The sequence below is a fragment of the Macaca mulatta genome, chromosome 7 (assembly GCF_049350105.2).
Source record: "Macaca mulatta isolate MMU2019108-1 chromosome 7, T2T-MMU8v2.0, whole genome shotgun sequence".
Taxonomy (NCBI): Eukaryota; Metazoa; Chordata; class Mammalia; order Primates; family Cercopithecidae; genus Macaca; species Macaca mulatta.
In genome coordinates, this window is record NC_133412.1 from 56,645,231 (window position 1) to 56,670,540 (window position 25,310).

A 25,310-nucleotide genomic window follows, 5' to 3' on the forward strand; every position below is an offset into this window, starting at 1 on the left:
CCAGTTTCCTTTTCATGGTGGTCATTTTTTTGCTGTCCCGATCTAATTTTGACGGAGGCATACATACCACTCCAAAGAGAGGGCAAAGTTGAACGTTCAAAGTTAGAGCAAAACAGACTTTACAACTAAGAAAAAAGGGGAAAGAGTAGGAGTTATTGATTACATGCAATGAATATTTGGTGTAAAATGAATATGAATAGTGAGTATAACTTCCCCAATTAATAAGTCAAAATCTAAATGTAGCTATTTTTCTACTTAGCTATGAAGCCCATGATCAGGTATCTCAGGTGTTTTTCTTTTTTTTTTTTTTTTTTTTTTTGAGACGGAGTCTCGCTGTGTCTCCCAGGCTGGAGTGCAGTGGCGCGATCTCGGCTCACTGCAAGCTCCGCCCCCTGGGTTCACGCCATTCTCCCGACTCAGCCTCCCAAGTAGCTGGGACTACAGGCGCCCGCTACCACGCCCGGCTAATTTTTTTGTATTTTTAGTAGAGACGGGGTTTCACCGTGTTAGCCAGGATAGTCTCGATCTCCTGACCTCGTGATCCACCCGCCTCGGCCTCCCAAAGTGCTGGGATTACAGGCTTGAGCCACCGCGCCCGGCCCTCAGGTGTTTTTCAAGCAGCAGAAAAGTTTCAGGCAATCAGAATATAAGAAATTAGAACCAGGATAAATCAGACAGAATATGTGGCAAGTATAGTCATTAAATATGAAGACAGATGGTCTTAACCACCAAGTAGCAGCTGGAAGATTTACTTGCTCACATGAGATGTTTTTGTTTCTTTAAAGACAAGCACTGGAAAAGTATTCAGCGTGATTGCTTCGTTTGAAGATGATGTGGAAATAACATTGTACAAACATGGAGGATTATTAAACTTTGTGGCACGAAAATTCTCATAGTATCTACTTACCATGGATACCTTTCATAACTGATAACTGCAAAGCCTTTTGTGCTGGACCCAGGAATCCTTACCATGGAGCTGCAGATAGTCCCAGTATACTCACTTATCTCATCCATGGATGTAAATGATGATGAATCAACATAGTAACTGAAATGAAATCTTCTTGATTTTAAATAATATACGAATGGTGCTATTAACATTGCTAAAATCAACGTGTGAAGTGTGTTGTGGAAGAGACCTGTAAGTATGGGGGGGGCGATATTTTATCAGACCATTTTGTAAATAAAGGCAGAATTTGTGTTGAAGATTCTTATATGAGTAACCTTCCTGGAGTTGTTTAGTTTTGCACCAATAAAACTGTGTACTACTGTTTGTTGGTTTAAGAGTAGCAGATTGAAATACAAGAAGCCAGATTAGACTCTAAAATTGTGGTCATTGGAATCTCATTTATAAGTGGACCTTTTAAGTATATTAATTGCTCTTCAGAATTGAGCTGGACACATTTGGCATTCTTAGTTTGTCATATAATCAGGTTTATCCTTAGTCTAACTTCAAGGGATAGAACCTGCCCCAGGTCACAATCATTCTGTCCAGTCCAGCCAAGGTTCCCTCCACATACGAAGATGGACCATGGCAAAATACAACTGATTGTGTGGCACCATGTATTAGCAGTGGAAATACATATCACATATGACGCAGCCTTTAATGTTTCAGCAGTTTGCCACTGTGACTATCTGACAAGCCCCCGATGGCATTATATTAATTGGATTAGATTTTTTTGCTCACCTTATGTAATACTGTAACTTCCTATAACCTAATATTTTCGGTGTCATTAACCAAAATTTCACACTCATACTTGCTAAAAAGAATGTTATTTAATCATTAAACTCTGAACTGATTTCTTCTAGACATTTAAATTATCCACCCTCAATTATACGGGTACTCAACCCTATGCATTTTTTAAATGTTGCTATTTCTTCATTAAATTGATTTCCTGTCATTTTGAATCATTTATCACCTGCGATGCATGATTCTATTAATTTTGTTATGTTTTAACCAAAGCTGACTGTAAGGATAAAACACTTAAGTTGTTGCTGAGTACTATGTATCCTCAATATGCATGTCTGCCCATCACATCAAATGTTCTGTCAACAAGATGTTTGGCAATTTTTTAAAAAAAGGTTGGAAAATTAATTATAGAAGGTTCTATACAATTTCTTAATTAAGAAATTTAGCAGGCTAAAGGTTAATTGTAGTGATTTTTTTTTCACATAGAGATCTTTCTATGACTTACTTAGTTACTGCAATTCAGAATTAGTTCACATTGCATAAATAATTACTTGTTTTAAGCAAAATGCTGAAACTACCAAACCAGTGGATGAAGACCACTGAGAACTTTGCACATAATCATACAATCTTTTGAAAATATTTTGCAAATATGTGTTTAGACAATAAGACGGACTAGAGTTTGACAAAATGATTTCCTTATTTAAATTTTGTATAAGTATTTTCTTCGACACTTTCAAATTATATTGTGTTCTTGATATATACTGTATATTTATTTGTCAGTGCATGTGTTTTTAATTTACATGAAAACATGAGTTAGGAGAAATTACAAGTTGAATGATGAAATGCCTGTATGTGCTCTGAAGAAATGGTAATTCCAGATTGTGCAGCAGGAAACAAATCTGTTTTGTTTTGTTTTTTGTTTTTTGAGACGGAGTCTTGCTCTGTCACCAGGCTGGAGTGCAATGGCATGATCTTGGCTCACTGCAACCTCCGCCTCCCGGGTTCAAGTGATTCTTCTGCCTCAGCCTCCTGAGTAGCTGGGACTACAAGCATGCGCTACCACGCCCAGCTAATTTTTGTAGTTTTAGTAGAGACGGGGTTTCACCATGTTGGCCAGATGATCTGAATCTCTTGACCTCGTGATCCACCCACCTCAACCTCCCAAAGTGCTGGGATTACAGTTGTGAGCCACCGCACCCGGCCTATATTGTTCTGAAAGCATACTCTATATATAGTTATGGGCGGAGGCACAGGCATCCTCAGCAGCTGATTCAGGAGATGATGGTAAAGCTAGCTAACTATGAATTAAACATTCACATATCCAGTCTACCTAGTCCAGTAATAATACAAGCAAATCTTGTATTTCAGGAACAAATCAAGGTTCTCTTAATTTTTTGGCTTATATACAATGAAGTAAAAACTTGATAAACATGGTTCCAAATTGAGGAGGAGAGTCGTGGATGTATGTTTTAATATGTATACCTTATAATTCTGCCTCTAGCCAAATGCTGTGTTTGCAAAATGTGGCATCTGTTTTTATTGTCTATATCTTCTTTTTTGACTATACCTGGATAATTTTGTGTTACCAAAAAAAATAAGGAAGTGTAATGTCAGACACACAAGAAAAGCAAATCAGTGTTGTAAGCTTAAAGTACAATTTCAAAGGTCATTACCAACAGCAGGGTTTTTTTAATACTTTAAAAACATTATGCTACATGTCATTGCCATTTTCATATTTTAGGGTTTTGCTACTCTTATACAATGGAATCAATGAAAATGTCATCCAGCCACTGAATTGCCATTATTATATCTAAAAAGTATCTAAGATGACAGTTGTCACTATTTTATCTCCATGCTGACATTTGAAAGAAGGTACTAGTATCCCTCTAGCCAGAGTGCTCAGGTTTTCATTGGTAATCAAACAACAGTTGTACTAAAGGAAAGTAAAGCTAGGACCTAAGTCAGAATCATAGTTGCCTGCATATATGGTAACAAGGTTGTGTTCATTTGCTTTCACAGTGATGAATGAGAGGATGAGGAGAAATTATTTGACATTTTTCTGTGGTTGAATAGAAGACATCTTTCTTTTGTCTTTAGGTTTAGGAGAAGATACTAAGATACTGGATGTTTACCCTATCTTAGTTTGATTGGAGTAATAAGAGAGAAGAAGAGGGTGGACTTTGGCTTTTTCAGTGTTTTTTTCCCCTAAAGGGTGATATTGCTGATGTTTCTATCAATTTTACACATAATATGTGGCTATGAAAACATAATCTCACTTAAGTAACAGACAAAGTAATCACTTTGTCTATCACTAAGTAATAGACAAAAATCATTGTCTATTATTTAAAGCCAACAAAACAGTGTAACAGTTTTAAGTTCAATAATGTTAAGTATTGTATAAAAATATATTGGAGGCGAAGTTCAGTTGATGACAATTGTGTATATGTTACTGATGCTGTAAATTATTTTTAATAAAGAAAATTGTATTATCACATTTGATTCTTGTTCTATTTTGTAGTAGTTGGAAATAAAACAAAATGATGTAGGAAATGTGCTGCCATCCGGCTGGGCACAGTAGCTCATGCGTGTAATCCCAGCACTTTGGGAGGCCAAGGTGGGCAGATCACAAGGTCAGGAGATCAAGACCATCCTGGCCAACATGGTGAAACCCAGTCTCTACTAAAAATAAAATTAGCCGGACATCGTGGCAGGTACCTGTAGTCCCAGCTACTTGGGAGGCTGAGGCAGGAGAATGGCGTAAACCTGGGAGGCAGAGTTTGCAGTGAGCGGAAATTGCGCCACAGCACTCCAGCCTCGGCAACAGAGCGGGACTCCGTCTCAGAAAAAAAAAAAAAAAACGAAATGTGCTGCCATCCAGATGCTATGTGTTCCTGTGCCTCTGTGCTACAGGAGCAGCGCAGGGCAGGAGGATGCCTGCTCTCTGTGCTGCCTGTTCATTAATGTTCATGAAGCAAGTCACTGGAAGCTGGGAGCCAGGATCCCAGGTGTATTTGTTCTCGCATTGTATAAAGAAATGCCTGAGACTGGGTAATTTATTTTAAAAAGAGGTTTAATTGGCTCATGGTTCTGCAGGATGTACAGGAAGCATGATGCTGGCATCTGCTCGGCTTCTGGGGAGGCCTCAGGAAATTTACAATCACGGTGGAAGATTAAGTGGGAGCAAGCACTTCACATGGCCAGAGCAGGAGGAAGAGAGGGACAGGGGAGGTTCCACACACTTTTAAACAACCAGATGTCAGGAGAACTCACTATAGGGACAGCACCAAGGGGGATGGTGTTAAACCATAAGAAACTGCCCCCATAATCCAGTCACCTCCCACCAGGCCCCACCTCCAACACTGGGGATTACAATCCCACATGAGATTTAGGCGGGAACATTGATTCAAAAAGATGTATCCTTTCTTCCCACTATTAGCAACCTAAATGAGTAAGGTTTATTTATTAGAATTCAGTAATCATAAACCACAATTGGCACTTTATTGGAATTTTCTAAGGATTCCAATTTAGTATTCTAAGAATTTTGCATTACAAAGGCTAATACCAACATAGGCACAAGCTGATAGTTTGAATATCCGCCTGGGAGGAAATTTCCAGCTTCATCAGTGTAGCATTTAGTTGGTTTACAGTTTTCACTTGATGCTAATTTTGCTTTTTAATTACAAAGTAGCTTCAGCTTTACCATTTTGATTTGATGTATGTTATAAACCTGTGTTGTATACTTGAAAAATGCATTTATTGCAAAAGCAAATAATTCTCACAAAATTTGCTTGTATAACGACAAGTGTGGGCCAGGCGAGGTGGTTCACATCTATAATTCCAACACTTTGGGAGGCCAAGGCAGGAGGCAGGAGGATCACTTGAAGTCAGGAATTTGACCCCACCCTGGGCAACATAGCAAGGCCCTGTCTCTTAATAATAACAATTAGCTTGGTGTGGTGGTGTGCACCTGTAGTCCCAGCTACTTAGGAGGCTGAGGCAGGAGGATTGCTTGAGCCTAGGTTGAGGCAGCAGCGAGCTATGATTTATGCCACTGCACTCCAGCCTGGGTGAGAGCAAGATCCTGTCTCTTAAATAAGTGTGTTGTCACTGTGAATGTTGTGTTTACGTGGTGGTAGTACTGAATTTTAAAGCATTTTTTTTTCAATATTTTCCATCTATTAATATCTGTATGGTCTGTGGCAGGGTCCCTTTTTATTACCAATATTGGTAATTTGTGTTTTCTTTTTTTTCCTTGATCAGTCTTTCTAAGGGGTTAGAAATTGAATTAATTTTTTAAAGAGCCAATTTTTTACATTGTTTTCTGGTTTTTTGTTTGGTTTTGGGTTTTGTTTTTTGTTTTTTTTTTTTTTTTTGAGACGGAGTCTGGCTCTGTTGCCCAGTCTGAAGTGCAGTGGCACGATCTCGGCTTAACGCAACCTCCACCTCCCGGGTTCAAGCAATTCTCCTGCCTCAGCCTCCCGAGTAGCTGGGATTACAGGCATGTGCCACCATGCCCAGCTAATTTGTTTTATATTTTTGGTAGAGACGGGGTTTCCCCCTGTTGGCCAGGCTGGTCGCAAACTCCTGACCTCACGTGATCAGCCTGCCGCAGCCTCCCAAAGTGCTAGGATTACAGGCATGAGCCACCGTGCCCGGTTTGTTGTCTTTTATTGGTTTCTGCTCTTAAGTGTTTCCTGTTACTTATTTAATTTCCTCCTTTCCCCCAGCTTTGTTAACACTTTTCCTCCAATGTAAATGTAAATATTTAAATTTTCCTCTAAGCGCTGCTTTAGCTGTAGCCCACTGTGGAGACTAAAGCCAATTTTGAGCATTTTAAACAACTTGTAATATATAAAGGAAGTATCATAAAACTGCTGGGATATTTTATGGGACATTGTTTTATAATGTAACATCATGTCTATACTCTCACTGCAAATTGTTCATTTTGTTTCACTCCAGTTTTTTTTTTTTTTTTTTTTTTTTTTTTATCACTGAGCTCTTTTTAAAAACAAAACAAAAAAAGCCTGGCCTCAATCAGTTCTCCCACCTCAGCCTCCCAGACTGCTGGGATTACAGGCATGAGCCACCATGACCAGCCACTGAGCTATGTTTGAGAGCCACTACGTAAAACTGCTCCAGTAGCCAACTGAAGAAACATTAATACAACGACATGACATTTTTTTCACCCCTAGAAACCAGTCTCACTATGTGGCCCAGGCTGACCTCGAACTCCAGGGCTCAAGCACTTTTCCTGCCTAAGCCTCCTGGAGTAGCTGGGACTATAGACTTGCAACATCACGCCCGGCTTAAAATGAGATATCTGGCCAGGCACGGTGGCTCACGCCTGTAATCTCAGCACTTTGGGATGCCGAGGCAGGCGGATCACGAGGTCAGTTCGAGACCAGCCTGGCCAACATAGTGAAACCCCGTATCTACTAAAAATACAAAAATTAGCTGGGTATGGTGGCATGTGCCTGTAGTCCTAGCTACTTGGGAGGCTGAGGCGGGAGAATCGCTTGAACCCAGGAGGTGGTGGTTGCAGTGAGCTGGGACCACACCATTGTACTCCAGGCTGGGTGACAGAGCAAAACTCCGTCTCAAAAAAAAAAAAAAGACAACACATCTTGTCTTACGTTGGTGGAACTTTAAAAAATCATGATATCCAGCCAGGCGCGGTGGCTCACGCCTGTAATCCCAGCACTTTGGGAGGCCAAGGCGGGCAGATCACGAGGTCAGGAGATTGAGACCATCCTGGCTAACACCGTGAAACCCCGTCTCTACTTAAAAAAAAAAAAAAAAAAAAAAAGTACAAAAAATTAGCCGGGTGTGGTGGCGGGCGCCTGTAGTCCCAGCTACTCAGGAGGCTGAGAGGCAGGAGAATGGCGTAAACCCGGGAGACGGAGCTTGCAGTGAGCCAAGATGGCGCCACTGCACTCCAGCCTTGGCAACAGTGCAAGACTCCGTCTCCGTAAAAAAAAAAAAAAAAAAAAAAAATCACGATATCCAATGTTGGCATTATTGAGAGGAAAACATGATTTGGCAACATGTATTAAGAGGCTTAGACCGGGTGCAGTGGCTCACGCCCGTAATCCCAACACTTTGCTAGGCTGAGGTGGGAGGATTGCTTAACCCAGGAGTTCAAGACCAGCCTGGGAAACATGGCGAAACCCGTCTCTACAAAAAAGGAGCGGGGCGTAGTGATGCGCGCCTATAGTCCCAGCTACTCGGGAGGCTGAGGCAGGCGGATCCCTTGAGCACAGGAGGCAGAGGCTGCAGTGAGCTGAGATAGTGCCACTGCACTCCTGAGCAACAGATTGAGACCCTGTCTCAAAATAAATAAATAAAAAGGCCTTAAAAGTGTTTATTATCTTATTCCTAGTAATATGATGCTGAGCAGTTTAAACACATAAAGTGCACGAAAGATTTATGTATGAGGATATTCTTTAAAACAAGGAAATGGTCACTTAAAGTGAAAAAGGCAATTTCCAAAGTACATTTTTTTTTTTCTTTTTTGAGACGGAGTCTTGCTCTGTTGTCCAGGCTGGAGTGCAGTGGTGCAATCTCGGCTCACTGCAAACTCCACCTCCCAGGTTCAAGCGATTCTCCTACCTCAGCCTCCTAGGAGCTGGGATTACAGGGGTCTGCCACCATGCACGGCTAATTTTTGTCTTTTTAGTAGAGATGGGGTTTCACCATGTTGTCCAGGCGGGTCTCAAACTCCTGAACTCAAGTAATCCACCTCCATCAGCCTCCCCAAATGCTCGGATTACAGGCGTGAGCCACTGCACCCTACCAAATACAATATTTCAAAAGAATTCACAGAGTGGAAACAGGCACATACCAAAGAGGCAGTTGTGGATCCAGTAGCCCTGCCTCCAATTCTCACAATTTACAGATTCAATCTTAATTCCCATTCCCTCATCCCAAGAGAAGTAGAAAAATACCAATATAGCTGGAATAATGTCAGGTGGAAATAACTCAGAAGCCACTCAAGGGAAAAGGCATGCAGAGGGGCCTAAGGGAGCCAGTAGGATTCCAATTCTGGTTACAGAAAAATCCAAATCAAAATTACTCTGACAATCTAAAGGAATGAGATATTAATTATGTTCCCCTGGGGTTGTGAAAAACAGCCCTGCCTTTTGGAGATTAGAAGTGAAGCAGGTGCCGGGCACGGTGGCTCAAGCCTGTAATTCCAGCACTTTGGGAGGCCGAGACGGGAGGATCACGAGGTCAGGAGATCGAGACCATCCTGGCTAACACGGTGAAACCCCGTCTCTACTAAAAAAATACAAAAAACTAGCCGGGCGTGGTGGCGGGCGCCTGTAGTCCCAGCTACTGCGGAGGCTGAGGCGAGAATGGCGTGAACCCGGGAGGCGGAGCTTGCAGTGAGCTGAGATCCGGCCACTGCACTCCAGCCTGGGTGACAGAGCGAGACTCTGTCTAAAAAAAAAAAAAAAAAGGAAGTGAAGCAGGTAAGAACCATATCTAAAGCAGGAGAAGAAGCCTCCCTCAGTAGGTGGTTGATAGGGGTTTGAGAATCATCCAAGTTAATCAGGGTGACTATAGATAATCCGAGTGTGTTATATCCTGACAGAAAGCAGGATGGATGTGCCTTGGCAAAAACAAAATAGAGACCAAGTTGCAGGCATGAGTGGACCAGTGCCCATGACTCTCTTCCAGTAGCCTACAGTAGATAAGAGTGCTGACTTACCCGAGAAGTCCTGCTTGGCTGGAGAAGGGCATCAAGCTATTTATCAGTGCCTCATGCCCTTGACAGTTAAGATCATGAGAGGTTTATTTTAGAGAAAACAAACTTGACAGGGGCGTCTGCCCAAGTTAGGTCAGAGGCACACTCTTACAGACTAAGTAAGTTTTTAAGGATTCGGGGTGGGAGAGTTTATCAGAGGCTTGGATTGCTTCTGCATCTCTTTGTTGCGCTTATCTGGGAGGGAGAGTTGTGTGTCTGTTCCCATACATCTTTCTGCAGCTGCAGGCATACCTACCCCCGAGTCTAATTTTTGTATTTTTAGTAGAGAGGGGGTTTCACATGTTGGCCAGGCTGGTCTCGAGCTCCTGACCTCAGGTGATCCTCCCGCCTCGGCCTCCCAAATTGCTGGGATTACAGGCGTGAGCCACCTGCGCCCTGCCTAAACTGTTCGGGTTCTAACATTCCAGCATCTCCCGGCGGAACGCAGCCAGGCCTTACTCAGGCCTTCCAAACAGGACTCTTGCAGTTCCTGGGGCTGGTCTAGGGTCGTCTCCCTGGGGCCACGTTTTCTAAACGTATCACTTCCAGGATACGTGCCTCCAACAGAAGGAGGGAAGGCTAGGAAACAAAAACGTGGATGCGGGTGAGGAGCCGTCAGGGTTACAGCCACGACAACCTGGACCCTGGGGAACTCGGAGGTGCCACTCAAGAGCCGAAAGCCTGCCCACTCGGGGTGGGGCGGCAACCCGGAGAGCCAATCAGGAATAAGGAGTCCGATTCATGAAAATGTAGCCGAATTCTGACTGGGATACTCACTGTGAGAAGGCGGGGCAGAGTTGCAGAAAGTCAACGGAAGTCGGATCTCTGAATTTCTGTTCTGTTCTGTAGCAGCCTCCTAGGCGGGGCCAGGAAAAAAATCCCGGTCTCCCGGCCTCGCCCCGCCTTCCAATAGTCTGCGCTGACTGGGCGGCGAGGGACGAGGGGGAGCCAATCAGAAGTCAGGACTCGCGGGGCTTGGAGGAGGGGCGCGGGGGCTGCGGCCTCTGCGGACCCTGCGGACCCTGGTGTACCTCCTGGCCACAGTGCCCGGCCGAGGCCACAATACCCGGCTGCTGGAGAGCGGGATCCACCCCAGGACGTCGGGTCGCTGCGGGTGAGCCAAGGAGGGGAAAGCAGAGACGAGCCCCGCGTCCCCGCTGCGGGAGTCGGGGGCGTCACCGAGGGCAGGGAGTCTCGCTGCGAGTGTGGAGCTGCGAGTCCTACGCCTCAGGCTCCTCCAGTCCGCGCTACCCTCAGCTCGCTGCGTGCGTGATGGGCAAGTCACCCTTCTCCCCGGACCTCACCTGTAACCTAGGAGGGCTGAGCTGGGCCCCCAGAATGAAAGCGTGGCACCCGAGAAGCTGTCGAGGGCAGCCCTCCCAGGTCTGTGTGGGGTCGCTGGCCGAGGACTGTGCCGGCGCCTGGCAGGTGTCTACTGGGAGCAGTCTCTGAGCTCCACTGGACCTCACTGATAACGCTGCGAACCTGACTCGTGCGCCCTCCTCCTCTCTTTTCCTGCCTCTTGGTTCAGCAGCCCCTCCACAGCCCGCTCACCCACCACTCTTTCCCCTTCACCCACCAGGAAGACCCTTAAAAGCACCTAGTAGTGTATTGTTGTCTTTGAAAAACTACAGATGCTAGATTCCCCACCTTTCTGTTTCATGATCCCCTTGGGTGTGAACTGCCCCATGGGTCTGTGGAGTGAAGGTCACCCTTGGTTCACCGTTTAGTATTAAATAAGGGACTAGCCTAGGGGCTGAGAATACAGACATTGACTGGGTATAATCCCTTGGAAGGACGCAGCAAAAAGGAATGTAGGAGAAGAAAGGTAGAGTTGGAAGACATGCTAAGGTTGAATTTACTAGACTTTGTTACACGTTGGGAGTGAGGGACAGGAAAGAATCAATAATGACTCCAGTTTCTTGTCTGGTATACTTTGCACAAAGTACAGAGCTTAAGGTCCAGCCCCCGCTGGCTGTAGGACAAAGGTGGTGAGAGTCTGGCGCAGATCCTGGAGTTGGAAATCACACTTGCTTCCTGCGGGCTTTTTCAGAAGCTAAAATACTGTTGGCCGGATATATAGAGCAACAACATATAGTACCTGAATTCCTCCTCTCCTTTTGAATGAAGTTGGAAAAAAAGTTAATAATTTTTAAAAATGTGTGAGTGGGCAACATAGCGAGACACTGTCTCTAAAAAAATAAAAATAATAAAATTAAATTAAAAAGACAGGCATGATGGCTTGCACCTGTAATCCCAGCACTTTGGGAGACCAGGGTAGGAGGATTGCTTGAGCCCAGAAGTTCGAGATCAATCTGGGCAACATAGTGGGGCCCTGTCTTTACAAAAAGTAAAAAAAAACAAAAAAACAAAAACAAAAAACAAAAACAAAAACAAAAAAACAAAAAAAAACCCAGGCGTGGTGGCACCTGCCTACAGTCCCAGCTACTTGGGAAGCTCAGGTGGGAGGATCCCTTGAGCCCAGGAGTTGGAAGCTGCAGTAAGCAGTGATTGCACCACTACTCCAGACTGGGTGACAGGGTGAGACCTTGTCTCAAAAAAAAGAGAATTCCTCTCCATACATAGGAGACATTTGATTAAGATGGACATGTCTGATAAACGTATTTTTTTCTTTGTTTTTCTTTACTTTCAGGAGTTGATCTGTGCCATTAGTTCTATGATTTGGAGCCCTTGTATAAAGAAAAAAGGCAAACTTAAAAGAACTTTAGCGGCATAGAATACTAGATCTAGGGCCGGGCGCCATGGCTCACGCCTATAATCCCAGCACTTTGGGAGGCCAAGTCGAGTGGATCACGAGGTCAGGAGATCAAGACCATCCTGGCTAACACAGTGAAACCCCATCTGTACTAAAAATACAAAAAATTAGCCGGGTGTGGTGGTGGGCGCCTGTAGTTCCAGATACTCGGGAGGCTGAGGCAGGAGAATGGCGTGAACCCGGGAGGCAGAGCTTGCAGTGAGCCCAGATTGTACCACTGCACTCCAGCATGGGCAACAGAGCAGGACTCCGTCTCAAAAAAAAAAAAAAAAGAATACTAGAGCTAGAGGAGACTTTTAGTAATAATCTAGTCCAACTCTGTTTTAGAGGAGAACATGACTAGTCCAGAGTTTCAGAGGTTAGGTAGCAGAGCTGGGACTAAAATATGTCCTATTTCTCCCAGCACAACTTTTTATTATATCAGTCGCTTTGGATGGCCAGAGCTAACAACCTTGCTTTATATGGCTATGGAAAACAGGGCTCTCCTAAAAGGAGCTTAACAAGTCAAAGATTGTATGGGAACATCTGGACTAGAAAGGAGATTGGCCTTCACCAGTTTCCTCTAAGGTTCCTTCCAACTTTAGGAACTTATCATTCATTTCAAATTCAGAATTGTTCTGACATCTCTCACACTTTGGGAGTTGAAAATGACTCCAGGAGTTCATCTTGGAGTTAATGCTTCAGTTCATATTACATTTTGAATACTTACCTTATACCAGTTTACCTATCTCCAGAAGGAATGTTAAAATTCCTTGTAAAGTTTTAAGCCTAAATACAGGGTGACAGGATGTGTTGGTTCCCAGAAGTTTCAAGTGCAAAGATTGTTTTGAAACTCCATTTAGGCTTTGTCACAATATTTTCAGTGAACAAAATCTGAATGGCCTAACTTGCTTCTGAAAGCAAATGCCTGGTTAGAAAGTAAACAGGAAACATGATTGTCAAGAATGCATTAACTTGCAGTAACAGGTGATGGAAACCGACCAGTGGCACAAGCTATGCAAGTTAAGAGGCTGGAGCAATCACTTTGGGTAGGAGGATCAGGGAAGGCCATGGAGGGGGGTAGGGGGTGGTTAGTGTTTGAGGTTTACCTTTCCCTCCCTCCCTCCCTCCCTCCCTCCCTCCCTCCCTTCCTCCCTTCCTTCCTTCCTTCCTTCCTTCCTTCCTTCCTTCCTTCCTTCCTTCCTCCTTTTTCTTTTCTTTCTTCTTTCTCTTTCTCTTCTCTCTTTTCTTTTCTTTCTTTTTGACAGAGTTTTGCTCTTTCCCTTAGGCTGGAGTGAAGTGATGCGGTCTCATCTCACTGCAACCTCCACCCCTCTGGGTTCCAGTGATTCTCCTGCCTCAGCCTCCTGAGTAGCTGGGATTATAGGCGCCAGCCACCACACCCAGCTGATTTTTATTTTATTTTTATATATTTTTTATTTTTAGTAGAGATGGGGTTTCATCATGTTGGCCAGGCTGGTCTTGAACTCCTGACCTCAGGTGATCCACCCACCTCAGCCTCCCAAAGTGCTGGGATTATAGGCGTCAGCCACTGTCTCTACCTACCCTTATTTTAACTTGAGTCATCAGGCTATAGTCCTGGGATTGAGGCAGGGAGGGGGTCATATAGGAGATTTCTGGTGTGTCTTCCTGAATGTTATCCCCTTTCCCTCACTGGAGTTAGGTGGGTTTTTGCTGTGACAGAGCCAAGTAAATTAGGCATTAACAGGCATATGGTCTGATTTTTGGAGTTCCAAGAAAGTCCTAAGATCCACCTCCCTTTTCCTAGCCAGTTTCTCAGAAGGGCTCTTTCTTTTTTAAAGGTAAATTTTACATTCAGTGATATTCACAGATCTTACTAGTTTACTTAGGTTTTAAGTTTTGACAAATGTAAGCCATGTAACCAAAGACTAATCAAGATGTAGAACACTTGCCTTTCAGAAAGTTATCTCATGCCCCTTCCCTGTCAGAAGCAACACATCTTCCACTTTCCAGAAAAGCTAACTGTTCATGAGATTCTTTATTTTTTTTCAATAGAGAAGGGGGTCTCATTATGTTGCCCTGACTAGTTTCGAACTCCTGGCCTTGAGTGATTCTCCCACCTTGGCCTCCCAAAGTTCTGGCTGGGATTACAGGTAGGAGCCACTGTGCCCAGCCCATATGATTGTTTTTATATAATACTGTATCCCCTGAACAGCAATCAAAACATACCCTAAAATTCAGCTCACTCTCACGATGTTATCAATTATTTACAACTTAGTATGAAAGAAGGATTAGAATAAAACTATTTTGGGAAAACAACATGAGATCGTAACAACCTTAAATATTTGGTTCCTGAAGGATGTTCAGAAGCCCTACATTGTCTTTCATATGTAGCTAGATGCTCAGGAAATATACCAGCTATGAGTAGCAGAGGGTGGAATTACCAAGTAAAAGAAAACAGTCTCCTGCCTCCCCCATGTATCCAAATCATACTTAAAAATTCAAGGCCCAGCATAGTGCTCATGCCTGTAATCCCAGCACTTTGGGATTACAAAACTGAGGCAGGCAGATCACTTAAGCCCAGAAATTAAAGACCAGCCTGTCCAACATGGTGAAAACCTGTCTCTGTAAAAAATACAAAAAATTAGCCTGATATGGTGGCTTCTGTAGTCCTAGCCACCCAGGAGGCAGAGGTTCATAGGAGGCTGAGGTTCAGGATCACTGAGCTTGGTGGTTGAAGCTACAGTGAGTTGTAATCACGCTGTTGCACTCTAGCCTGGGTGATAGAGCAAGACCCTGTCTCAAAAAAAAAAAAAAAAAAAAAAAAAAATCAATTCCGGCCGGGTCCAGTGGCTCACCCTGTAATCCCAGAACTTTGGGAGGTGTAAGTGGGAGGATCACTTGGGGCCAGGAGTTTGAGACCAACCTGGGCAACAAAGTGAGACCCCCATCTCTATCTTTAAAAGTAAAAGTTCAAATCTATCTTCTCAAGAATGTCTTCCCTTAGGCTGTAGTAATTTCTCTCCCTCTCAGCTTCTGTCACAGTTTTGGCAGATATTAATTTTATAGGTCACAAACTCAAATGTAACTTTATTTTTTGCAATTGACCTTAATTTTAATTTTAAGCCGCTATTCCTCTCAGCAGTGGAAAACATATTCTTTACAATTTAAGGTAATCTCAGTCACTTCAGTGTTGATTCAGTCATTTCAGGTTAATACTTACAGTTAATACAGGGTTTTCTTTGGCTCTCTGGCCCTATCTCCTCTAGTGACTCACACAATACTTAGCTCATCAGTCTATGTTTTTCTATTTGAAATATGCATAATAAATTAAATGATGATCCTTATAATTTAGCAAAACTGTGACTATAAAAGATCACTGTATTTGAATTTATTGTTAAACCTAAGATGGTAGGAATATAGTCAAAAGGACATCATCATGGATTAGAAGTCTGGAGAGCTGAATTCTCTTTTTTTTTTTGAGATGGAGTCTCGCCCTGTTGCCCAGGCTGGTGTGTAGTGGTGCAATCTTGGCTCACTGCGGACTTGACCTCCCACGTTCAAGTGATTCTCCTGCCTCAGCCTCCTGAGTAGTTGGGATTACAGGCGCCCACCACGACGCCCGGCCGATTTTTGTGTTATTAGTAGAGATGGGGTTTCACCATGTTGGCCAGGCTGGTCTCAAACTCCTGAGCTCAGGTGATCTGCCTGCCTCTGCCTCCCAAAGTGCTGGGATTATAGCCTTCAGCCACCAGGTCCAGCCCGAGAGCTGAATTCTTACTTAATATGTAACTTTGGGCAAGTCACTTAACCTCTCAGAACCAAAATTTCCCCTATAAAATTAATGGGGGAGGAGGAGGGATTGGACGAGGTGATACCAAGGTGCTTTCCTGATCTGTGTTTGGGAGGTAAGTTTAAAAATAATTTGTCCTATAAGAATTTGTTTGCACTTGCCAAAACATCTACTTCTTGACCTTATTCACTGATTTGATATTTTTTAACTTTATGAGTAAAACTTAACAATCAAAAGAAGTACAGAATCAGTAAAAACATTGTTGGTCTGTCTTGAGAAAAATCATTTAAATAAATATATTCATCCTATGTCCCCTTTCTGTTTGCTACTTTTTGTTCCCCTAGACATAATGTCAAGTGGAAATGATCAGCAGTCAGAGGCTCTTAGCAAACCCACTTTCAGTGAGGAACAGGCCTCTGCATTGGCGGAGTCAGTGTTTGGGTTGAAAGTTTCCAAGGTCCAGCCACTTCCTAGCTATGATGACCAAAACTTTCATGTCTATGTTTCAAAAACCAAAGATGGCCCAACTGAATATGTCCTCAAAATAAGCAACACCAAGGCTAGCAAAAATCCAGACCGGATTGAAGTGCAGAATCACATCATCATGTTTCTGAAAGCAGCTGGATTTCCAACATCCTCTGTGTGTCGCACTAAAGGAGACAACACAGCTTCTCTCGTGTCTATAGGTAAGAGATGACCAACTTGCTGACCCATTACCTATCCAGACACATCACTGCCTTTTGACCACAAGTAGAACTATGAAGGGCAAGTTCATAATTCCAAGTGTAGATGTGGTTGTTATTTTTTTAGCAACCTCAATAGTACGCCCTTAGAGGTGGTTATTTTTTCAGTGTTGGGAGAAGCCACAGCATCATCAAAGTGGTGATTGGTCCTCTGATTGAGTAGTGGTTAGAGCCCAATGTGGTATAAGTTTTCTGTTTAGAAAGGCCCTGACAGATAGTAACTAAGGGAACTTGTGAAAATCAGGGGAACATTTTTTGTTTTGTTTGTTTGTTTGTTTTGTTGTTGGTGGTTTTGGGTTTTTATTTTTATTTGTTTGTTGTTTTTTGAGATGGTCTCACTCTATCATCCAGACTGGAGTGCAGTGGCGCAGTCACAGCTCACTGCAGCCTTGACCTCCTGGGCTCAGGTGATCCTCCCGCTTTAGCCTGCTGAGTAGCTGGGACTACAGGCACGCGTCACCACGCCCAGCTAATTCTGTAGTGTTTTTGTAGAGGCAGGGTTTTGCCATGTTGCCCAGGCTGGTCTTGAACTCCTGGCCTCAAGTGATCTGCCTGCATTGGCTTCCCAAAGTGCTGGGATTACAGGCATGAGTCACCATGCCCGGCCGGTTTTTTTTTTTTTTTTTTTTAACCAGAAAAATAATAAAATATTTTTATTACTTAGAGAAGCTATAAATTCTGGTGCTGCAGTATAGTAGAAAGAATATTGGGAATCAGGAATTTTAGATTTTAGCTTTGTCATTACTGTATATGTAACCTTGGACACATAGACCACTTAAATCCCTAAGACCACCAGTCCTCATCTGTGAGATAGTCCTTTTCACCTCAAAATACTAAAATGCCAACAATGGACCTAATTCAGCTCTTTAAGCAGCAGGCTAAAACCAATTTCTTCAAGTTTTTTTAAAGGTTCGAAATCTTGATTGTCTTTTTCTCTCTTAATTGTTCACCATTCTTTCTTAATTTGCATTGCTACAAATACCTGAGGCCCATTGTTCCCTGAGACATAGTTATTGTCCTGTGTTGCAAACAGAGGGTGTCCTGCGGGAAGCCTGATTCTGGAAGTCATTTATTGGTACCTCACTCCCTTCAACTGTGAACTTATGAAAGGGTATGTGTTGTTGCTTTCATTTACCACAGTAGGTAATTTCTGTGTAGAGCTAAGGCCAGCAGAGTTAGGGCTATAATTTTGTTGGTATGTAAATGGCCAGTTCCAGTGTTCTTAAGGTTTGTGTATTCTACCTTCTTGCTTCATCCACTCAACTCTGCCTCATAGAATCCTGCCGAGCTGTTTTAGATTAGCACATTTTTGTTGTTGTTCTGTAATTTCTGTTCTTTTCAATAATACTTGCAAAGGCATAATAGCTTCTAATTCTATTATATCTAAATATCTATATCTATCTGTCTCTCAATGTATATATTTAAAATAGTCAAAGGATATTTTATTCCATCCATTTAGATAGTGGCTCTGAAATCAAAAGCTACTTGGTGAGGCTGCTGACTTACCTCCCAGGAAGACCCATAGCTGAGATTCCCATCAGCCCCCAGCTATTGTATGAAATTGGAAAGCTAGCTGCCAAATTGGATAAGACACTGCAGGTAAGATATGGGGCTTTATTTTATTCTAAGGGACGTTTGTTTGTTATTTTATTTTTAAAATAAACTAAGAATCAGATTCTCTTTTTATGTATGGTGCACCTAAGGTATGTTATGAAGGGAATGGAGTCCTAGAGTGCATACATTTTATGACAGTAAGGCTAACTTCTGCCAAACTCTTACTGGTGTAGTCCGGGTGTGGTGGTCCACGCCTGTAATCCCAGCACTTTGGGAGGCTGAGGCAGAGGGATCTAACTTGAGGCCAGGAGTTTGAGACCAGCCTGGCCAAAATAGCGAAACCCTGCCTCTTCTAAAAAATACAAAAATTTAGGGCATGGTGGCATGTGCTTGTAGTCTTAGCTACTTGGGAGACTGAGGCAGGAGAATTGCTTGAGCCAGGAGGTGGAGGTTGCAGTGAGCCGAGATCACACCACTACTCCAGCCTGGGCGACAGAGCAACGCTGTCTCTAAAAAATTTTTTTTAATTTTTTTTAATTTTTTTTTTTTTTTTTTTTTTTGAGACGGAGTCTCACTCTGTCGCCCAGGCTGGAGTGCAGTGGCCGGATCTCAGCTCACTGCAAGCTCCGCCTCCCGGGTTTACACCATTCTCCTGCCTCAGCCTCCGGAGTAGCTGGGACCACAGGCGCCCGCCACCTCGCCCAGCTAGTTGTTCTGTATTTTTTAGTAGAGACGGGGTTTCACCGTGTTAGCCAGGATGGTCTCGATCTCCTGACCTCGTGATCCGCCCGTCTTGGCCTCCCAAAGTGCTGGGATTACAGGCTTGAGCCACCGCGCCCGGCCAATTTTTTTAAATTAAAAAATAAATAAATCTTACTGGTGTATTGGAAAGATTACCTAAATTTTTAGAAATTCATGATATTCTTCATGCTGCTCACTGAAAACAATCAATATTCACAAATGGAAACGTGAAGATTTCATCCAGTTACAGTATAATCAGCTGGAGTTCCGTATGAAGCAATAGCTAGGTTGCAAATGGATTAATAGTGTATGTTAAGGATGTTTTTGCCCTATAGAAACGATATAATGTATGACAGGTGCCTTTTAGACTCACCCATAAAACATCTTCATTTATTCAATATTGACTGAGTACCTTTTATATTAAAAAAAATCACAAGACAAAGGAAATATATTTACTATTTATTAAGTAGAAATGGGTCATCATAAAGGTCTTCACTGTCATCCTCACTTTGAGTGGGCTGAGGAGAAGGAGGAAGAGATGGGGTTGGTCTTTTTTTTTTTTTTGAGACAGGGTCTCACTCTGTCTCCCAGGCTGGAGTGCAATGGTACAGTCACAGCTTAATGCAGCCTCAACTTCCCAGGCTCAAGCAGTCCTCCCATCTCAGCCTCCCAGGTAGCTGGGACTACAGGAGTGTGCCACCACACCCATCTAATTTATTTTTGTATTTTTTGTAGAGATGGGGTTTAGCCATGTTGTCCAGACTGGTCTCAAACTCCTGAGCTCAAGCAATCTTCCCGCCTCTGCCTCCCAGTGCTGGGACGACAGGCATGAGCTACCCACGTCTCGCCAGGGGGTTGGTCTTAGTATTAGGCCATTCTTGTGCTGCTATAAAGAAATACCTGAGACTGGGTAATTTATACAGAAAAGAGGTTTAGGCCAGGTGCGGTGACTCACGCCTGTAATCCCTTCACTTTGGGAGGCCAAAGCAGGAGGATCACTTGAGGCTAGGAGTTTGGGAGCAGCCTAGGCAACATGGTGAAACCTTGTGTCTACTAAAAATACAAAAAATTATCCTGGTGTGGTGGTGCATGCTTGTAGTCCCAGCTACTTGGGAGGCTGAGGTGGGAGGATCACCTGAGCCCAAGAGGTTGAGGCTGCAGTGAGTTGTTACCACACCACTGCACTCCAGCCTGGGTGACAGAGCAAGACCTTGTCTCAAAAAAAAAAAAAAGAAAGAAAGACATTGCTCCACTTCTTGCTTCCATTTTTTCTTTTCTTTTTTTTTTTTTTTTTGAGACAGAGTTTCTGTCTGTCATCCAGGCTGGAGTGCAGTACTATGACCTCTGCCTCCCAGCCCATTGCTTGCATTATTTCTGACAGGAAATCTGCCATCAGATCGTTCCTCTTAATGTAATGTGTCTCTTGTATGTATGTGGCTGCTTTTAAGACTTTCTCTTGAGGCCGGGCGGGGTGGCTCACACCTGTAATCCCAGCACTTTGGGAGGCTGAGGCAGGCGGATCACTTGAGGTCAGAAGTTCAAGACCAGCCTGGCCCACATGGCAAAACTCCATCTCTACTAAAAATACAAAAATTAGCTGGGCATGGTGGTGCATGCCTATAATCCCAGGTGGTTTGCAGACTGAGGCAGGAGAATTACTTGAACCCAGGAGGTGGAGGTTGCAGTGAGCCAAGATTGTACCACTGCACTCCAATCTGGGTGACAGAGCAAGACTTCATCTTAAAAAAAAAAAGAAAAAAAAATTCTCTTTATCTCCAGTTTTGAGCATTTTGATTAAGGTGTGACTTTGTATAGTTTTCCTTGAGTTTCTTATGGTTACCTTCCACTGGGATTCCTTGAGTGGATGTAGTGAAATTACTTGGAAGCAGTTTGCTCCTTTTGGGTCATGCTTTTACTACTTAATAGATGGGACCAAGGATCAATTTACTAATCAGAATCCTTCAGTGTCCTGTGAACTGTGAGGTTTTCCAGTGTGGACGGTAGGAACAGGCACTCTTCCTGGCCCTGTGCGTGCCAGGTACTCTTTCCTCTAATCCCTTCAGGTAGCTCTTTCCCCAGTTTTGAGTAGTTTCCTCACATTTACACATGGGTCATACACCAATCTGCTAAATTCTCAAGGCAAACATAATGCAGATCCCTGGAGTGCTCTCTCTCTGCAGCTCTCCCATTCCTGGTCATCTGTCCTGCAAACTCAAACTACCTTGGTCTTCCCGGACTCTCAGCTCTACCTCCTCAACTCAGAGAGTCCTCTGGGCTCCATCTGGGTCTTCCCTCTCTGCACCACATTCTCTGTCAAGGCAGTGAGCTGGGGCAAACTACCCTTGTGTGTTTTATTTTATTTTATTTTATTTTTTTTTTTGAGACAGGGTCTCACTCTGTCACCCAGACTAGAGTGCAGTGGCACGATCTCAGCTCACCGCAGCCTCCGCCTCACAGGCCCAAGGGATTCTCCTGCCTCAGCCTCCTGAGTAGCTGCCACCACTGCCCAGCTAATTTTTTGGTATTGTTAGTAGAGACAGGGTTTCACTATGTTGGCCAGGCTGGTCTTGAACTCCTGACCTCAAATGATCCACCTGCCTCGGCTTCCGAAAGTGCTGGGATTATAGGCGTGAGCCACCACACCTGGGTCCCTTATTTGTTTTCATTCTCTCAGGGATCACTGTTTTTCATTACCTAATGTCTAATAACTTGAAAACCAGTGTTTAATGTATTTTGTCCACTGTTTTTGACTTTTCTGGCAGGAGGGTAAACCCCCTCTTGGCCAAAAACTCAAGACTAGGCTGGGCACAGTAGCTTACGCCTGTAATCCCAGCACTTTGGGAGGCCAAGGCGAGTGGATCACCTGAGGTCAGGAGTTTGAGACCAGCTGGCCAACATGGTGAAACCCCATCTACTAAAAATATAAAAATTAGCCGGGTGTGGTGGTGGGTGCCTGTAATCCCAGCTACTCAGGAGGCTGAGACAGGAGAATCACTTGAACCCAGAAGGCAGAGGCTGCAGTGAGCCGAGATCACACCACTGCACTCCAGCCTGGGCAAGACAGAGCGAGACTCTGTCTAAAAAAAAAAAAAAACTGAAGCCCCTGCAGTGTAAGTAGTATTCATTTATCCTTAGATCATCAAATAGAAATATTGTAACCTTTTTTTCTGATTAAAAATCCTTGTGTGATCCATTATTTAAAGAAAACTAGATAAAAATACAAAGAAAAATTAAGTTACTGGTAATTCCATCATCCAGAGATGACATTCTCTGAACCATTTATTCCATGTGCCACACTATTCTACAGCCTCAGGGGCATACTTGGTGCTCAGCATATGTTTATAAACCCACAGACCTTTTTCTGTACTTACAATAATCACCATTTTATATTGCACTCTATTCATCTATTCAACACATATTTATTGAGCTTCTACAAGGGTTTGGGTGGTAAACATATTAACATTTCACTTGAAATAGTTTTCAATTAAGTTTGAGCAAATTCATTTGTGGACTTTCGTTAAAATGTTCATTTGTTCATAATAATATAATTTGGATTTAAATAGCCCGTTCTAATTAATTTATTTTTAGGAAATTTTCTTCACATATTAATTTTATTTAGAAAACCTTTGAACTGGGCCGGGTGCGGTGGCTAATGCCTATAATCCCAGCACTTTGGGAGGCCAAGGTGGGTGGATCAGTTGCGGTCAGGAGTTTCAGACCAGCCTAGCCAACATAATGAAACCCCATCTCTACTAAAAATACAAAAATTATCCGGGCGTGGTGGCAGGTACCTGTAGTCCCAGCTACTTGGGAGGCTAAGGTAAAGAGAATCACTTGAACCCAGGAGGCGGGGGTTGCAGTGAGGCGAGATCACACCACTGCACACCAGCCTGGGTGGAAGAGTGAGACAACGTCTCAAAACAAACAAACAAACAAAAAAACCCAAAACAAAAACCTTTGAACTGATTGTAGTGCTCAGTAAAGTCTGTCTACATTCCTCAGACTTAAACCTACTATTGAGCTGTTTAAATGACTGTCTGCTACATAATAGCTTTCCTTTACCAGTAACCTTTCCTTCTGCCCTATCTGTGGGCTTCATTCATATGCCTATGGCCACTGAACTTTCAACTTTTCCTGCTATATTCTGAAAAAGTAATACGGTTTCAGAGGGAAATAGCACCACATCATTGCTGACAGTGAGTCAATTCTGCTGTGCATTTAGCCACCTACTGCTCTGCTGTGAAACTTACTTTAAGTTGTCTTACAGAGGACAACGGAGCTCTAGAGGGAACCAAGCCTTCTTCATTTGGCATTGCATGCATTTTTATGATGCATTATTCCTGTTGCTCATCCCCTCACCCAGGCTTACCCCATGCCTTTGCAGGAGCTAAGTTCTTAGTTTTTCTGTAAGTATGAGAACTGTAGAGTCTATGAAAGATAATATATACAAGTGTGGTATTTCAGTCATGTAGGCATGGCCGAGGCTGGTGGCTGCTCTGCTGGGGACATGGTTGGGCCATTGAAGCTTCCCTCAGTTGGTCAGGTAGGCCTGTGGGATCCAAAGAAGGTAGGAGTTCTGGGGATTGTAGGGGCCAGAACTGAGGAGTTAACAAGTGAAGGGACCAAATAGTACTGGAATTTGGTTGCCATTTGGTCCACAGATGGGCTGGAAGTCAATCTCAGGAGATTTCATTAACTATAAGAAAGAAGAAAATATAGGACAGGCTTATGAGTATGACTGTGGTAAAAGCTTTGTACTAGAGAATACAATATGCATGGGAAATGGGAGCTGAGGTGTGAGGTAGAGAATGAGGGAGTTATTCGATTGGTGCAAAAGTAATTGTGGTTTTGCCATTATTTTGATTGCAACACTGCAGTTACTTTTGCACCAGCCTAATAACAAGAGGCAGGCTAAGATAGGCTAATAAAGAGTGCTGATTAAATTGTCAAGAATTCAGGTTGGTGTAGCAAGGAACCAAGTGGATAGAAAAGCCAGAGAAATCAGGCAGATCAAGGACAACACCGATTTTAACAAACATGTATTGAGCACCTATATGTATGAAGTTTTCATTTCATGTCTTAGTGAATCCACAATTGATTGTAAAGCTGGTCATTGATAGCTTGATTTTGCTATCTAAGGAAACTAATATCTGGGATATTAAGTGGTAGAACCAGTTGAAACCTAGATCTGTCTGACTCAACCCCAGGATTCTTCCCAGTACCCCACACTAGAGAAGTTCCACGGCTGTGTGGGACAATCGTGCCATCATTTCAGAAGCTGACTCAGAGCCTTCCCTGAGTAGACTGTCGCTCCACTGGAAACCCAACTAGAATATTTTATTTCACTTTTCTTCTTCTTCTTTTTTCCTCTTCCTTCCTCTTCCTTCCTCCTCCTCCTCCTCTTCCTCTTCCTCCTCCTCTTCCTCTTCCTCCTCTTCTTCCTCTTCCTCTTTCTCTTTTTACTCCTCCTCCTCTTCCTCTTCTTTCTTCTTTCTTCTTCTTCTTCAGATGAGATCTCACTGTGTTGCCCAGGGTAGTCTTGAACTCCTGAGCTCAAGTGATCGTCTCACTGCAGTCTCCCAACTAGTTGGGATTATAGACATGAGCCATGATGCCCAGCTATTTTACTTTCTTTAAAAATAATAAATATGCACAGTATAAAATTTCAAACAGTACTGAAAGGTATAAAATGAAAATTTTTTTCTCTCCACCATCATCTCCATTCCTCTATAATCCCAGTCTCCAAAAGTAACAGCTCCTAACAGTGTTTTTTCAGTGCTTACTATGCAATGTCTTTGTGATCACAATTGGCATTTAACACACAGGATGTTAAATGTACAAAAGAGAAGACTCTGGTTCGAGACCAGCCTGGCCAACATGGTGAAACCCCATCTCTACTGAAAAAAAATTTTTTAAGTTAGTTGCCTGTAATCCCAGCTATTGTGGAGGCTGAGGCAGGAGAATTGTTTGAGCCTGGGAGATGGAGGTTGCAGTGAACTGAGATCGTGCCATTGCTCTCCAGCCTGGGTGATAGAGTGAGACTCCGTCTCAAAAAAAAAAAAAAAAAAAAAAAAGAGAAGCTCCAAAGCCAGGTCGGGTGGCTCACACCTGTAATCTTAGCACTTTGGGAGGCCAAGGTGGGTGAATCACTTGAGCCCAGGAGTTCGAGACCAGCCTGGCCAACATGATAAAACCCTGTCTCTACTAAAAATACTAAAAAATTAACTGGGCATGGTGACACATGCTTGTAATTTCAGCTACTTGGGAGGCTGAGGCATGAGAATCAGTTGAACCTTGGTGGCAAAGGT

General features: G+C 43.3%; 2 protein-coding genes across 17 annotated transcripts in view; both read left to right on the top strand.

The window, feature by feature from the left end:
- IREB2 (iron responsive element binding protein 2) overlaps positions 1–4,179 on the top strand; it is a 64,894-nt gene extending 60,715 nt beyond the window's left edge. For 3 of the 4 annotated variants that reach the window (XM_077938308.1, XM_077938307.1, XM_077938310.1), the window contains one exon: positions 786–4,179. In XM_077938308.1, the coding sequence (XP_077794434.1) occupies positions 786–896 (111 nt within the window). In that variant the 3' untranslated portion in view covers positions 897–4,179. 4 annotated transcript variants of the gene reach the window in all.
- A 6,094-nt stretch (positions 4,180–10,273) lies between these two features.
- Positions 10,274–25,310, top strand: part of HYKK (hydroxylysine kinase) — a 32,415-nt gene continuing 17,378 nt past the window's right edge. For 8 of the 13 annotated variants that reach the window (XR_013395839.1, XR_003731367.2, XR_013395842.1 and 5 more), the window contains exons 1-3: positions 10,275–10,548; positions 16,309–16,650; positions 18,167–18,306. Coding sequence is in view for 8 of the 13 variants with exons in the window: in XM_077940080.1 (XP_077796206.1) it covers positions 16,314–16,650; positions 18,167–18,306 (477 nt within the window). In the remaining 5 variants the exon portion in view is untranslated. Of the gene's footprint in view, positions 10,818–16,308; positions 16,651–18,166; positions 18,307–25,310 lie in introns of all 13 variants that reach the window. The other 5 variants (XM_077940083.1, XM_028851207.2, XR_013395841.1 and 2 more) reach the window with 3 other exon arrangements.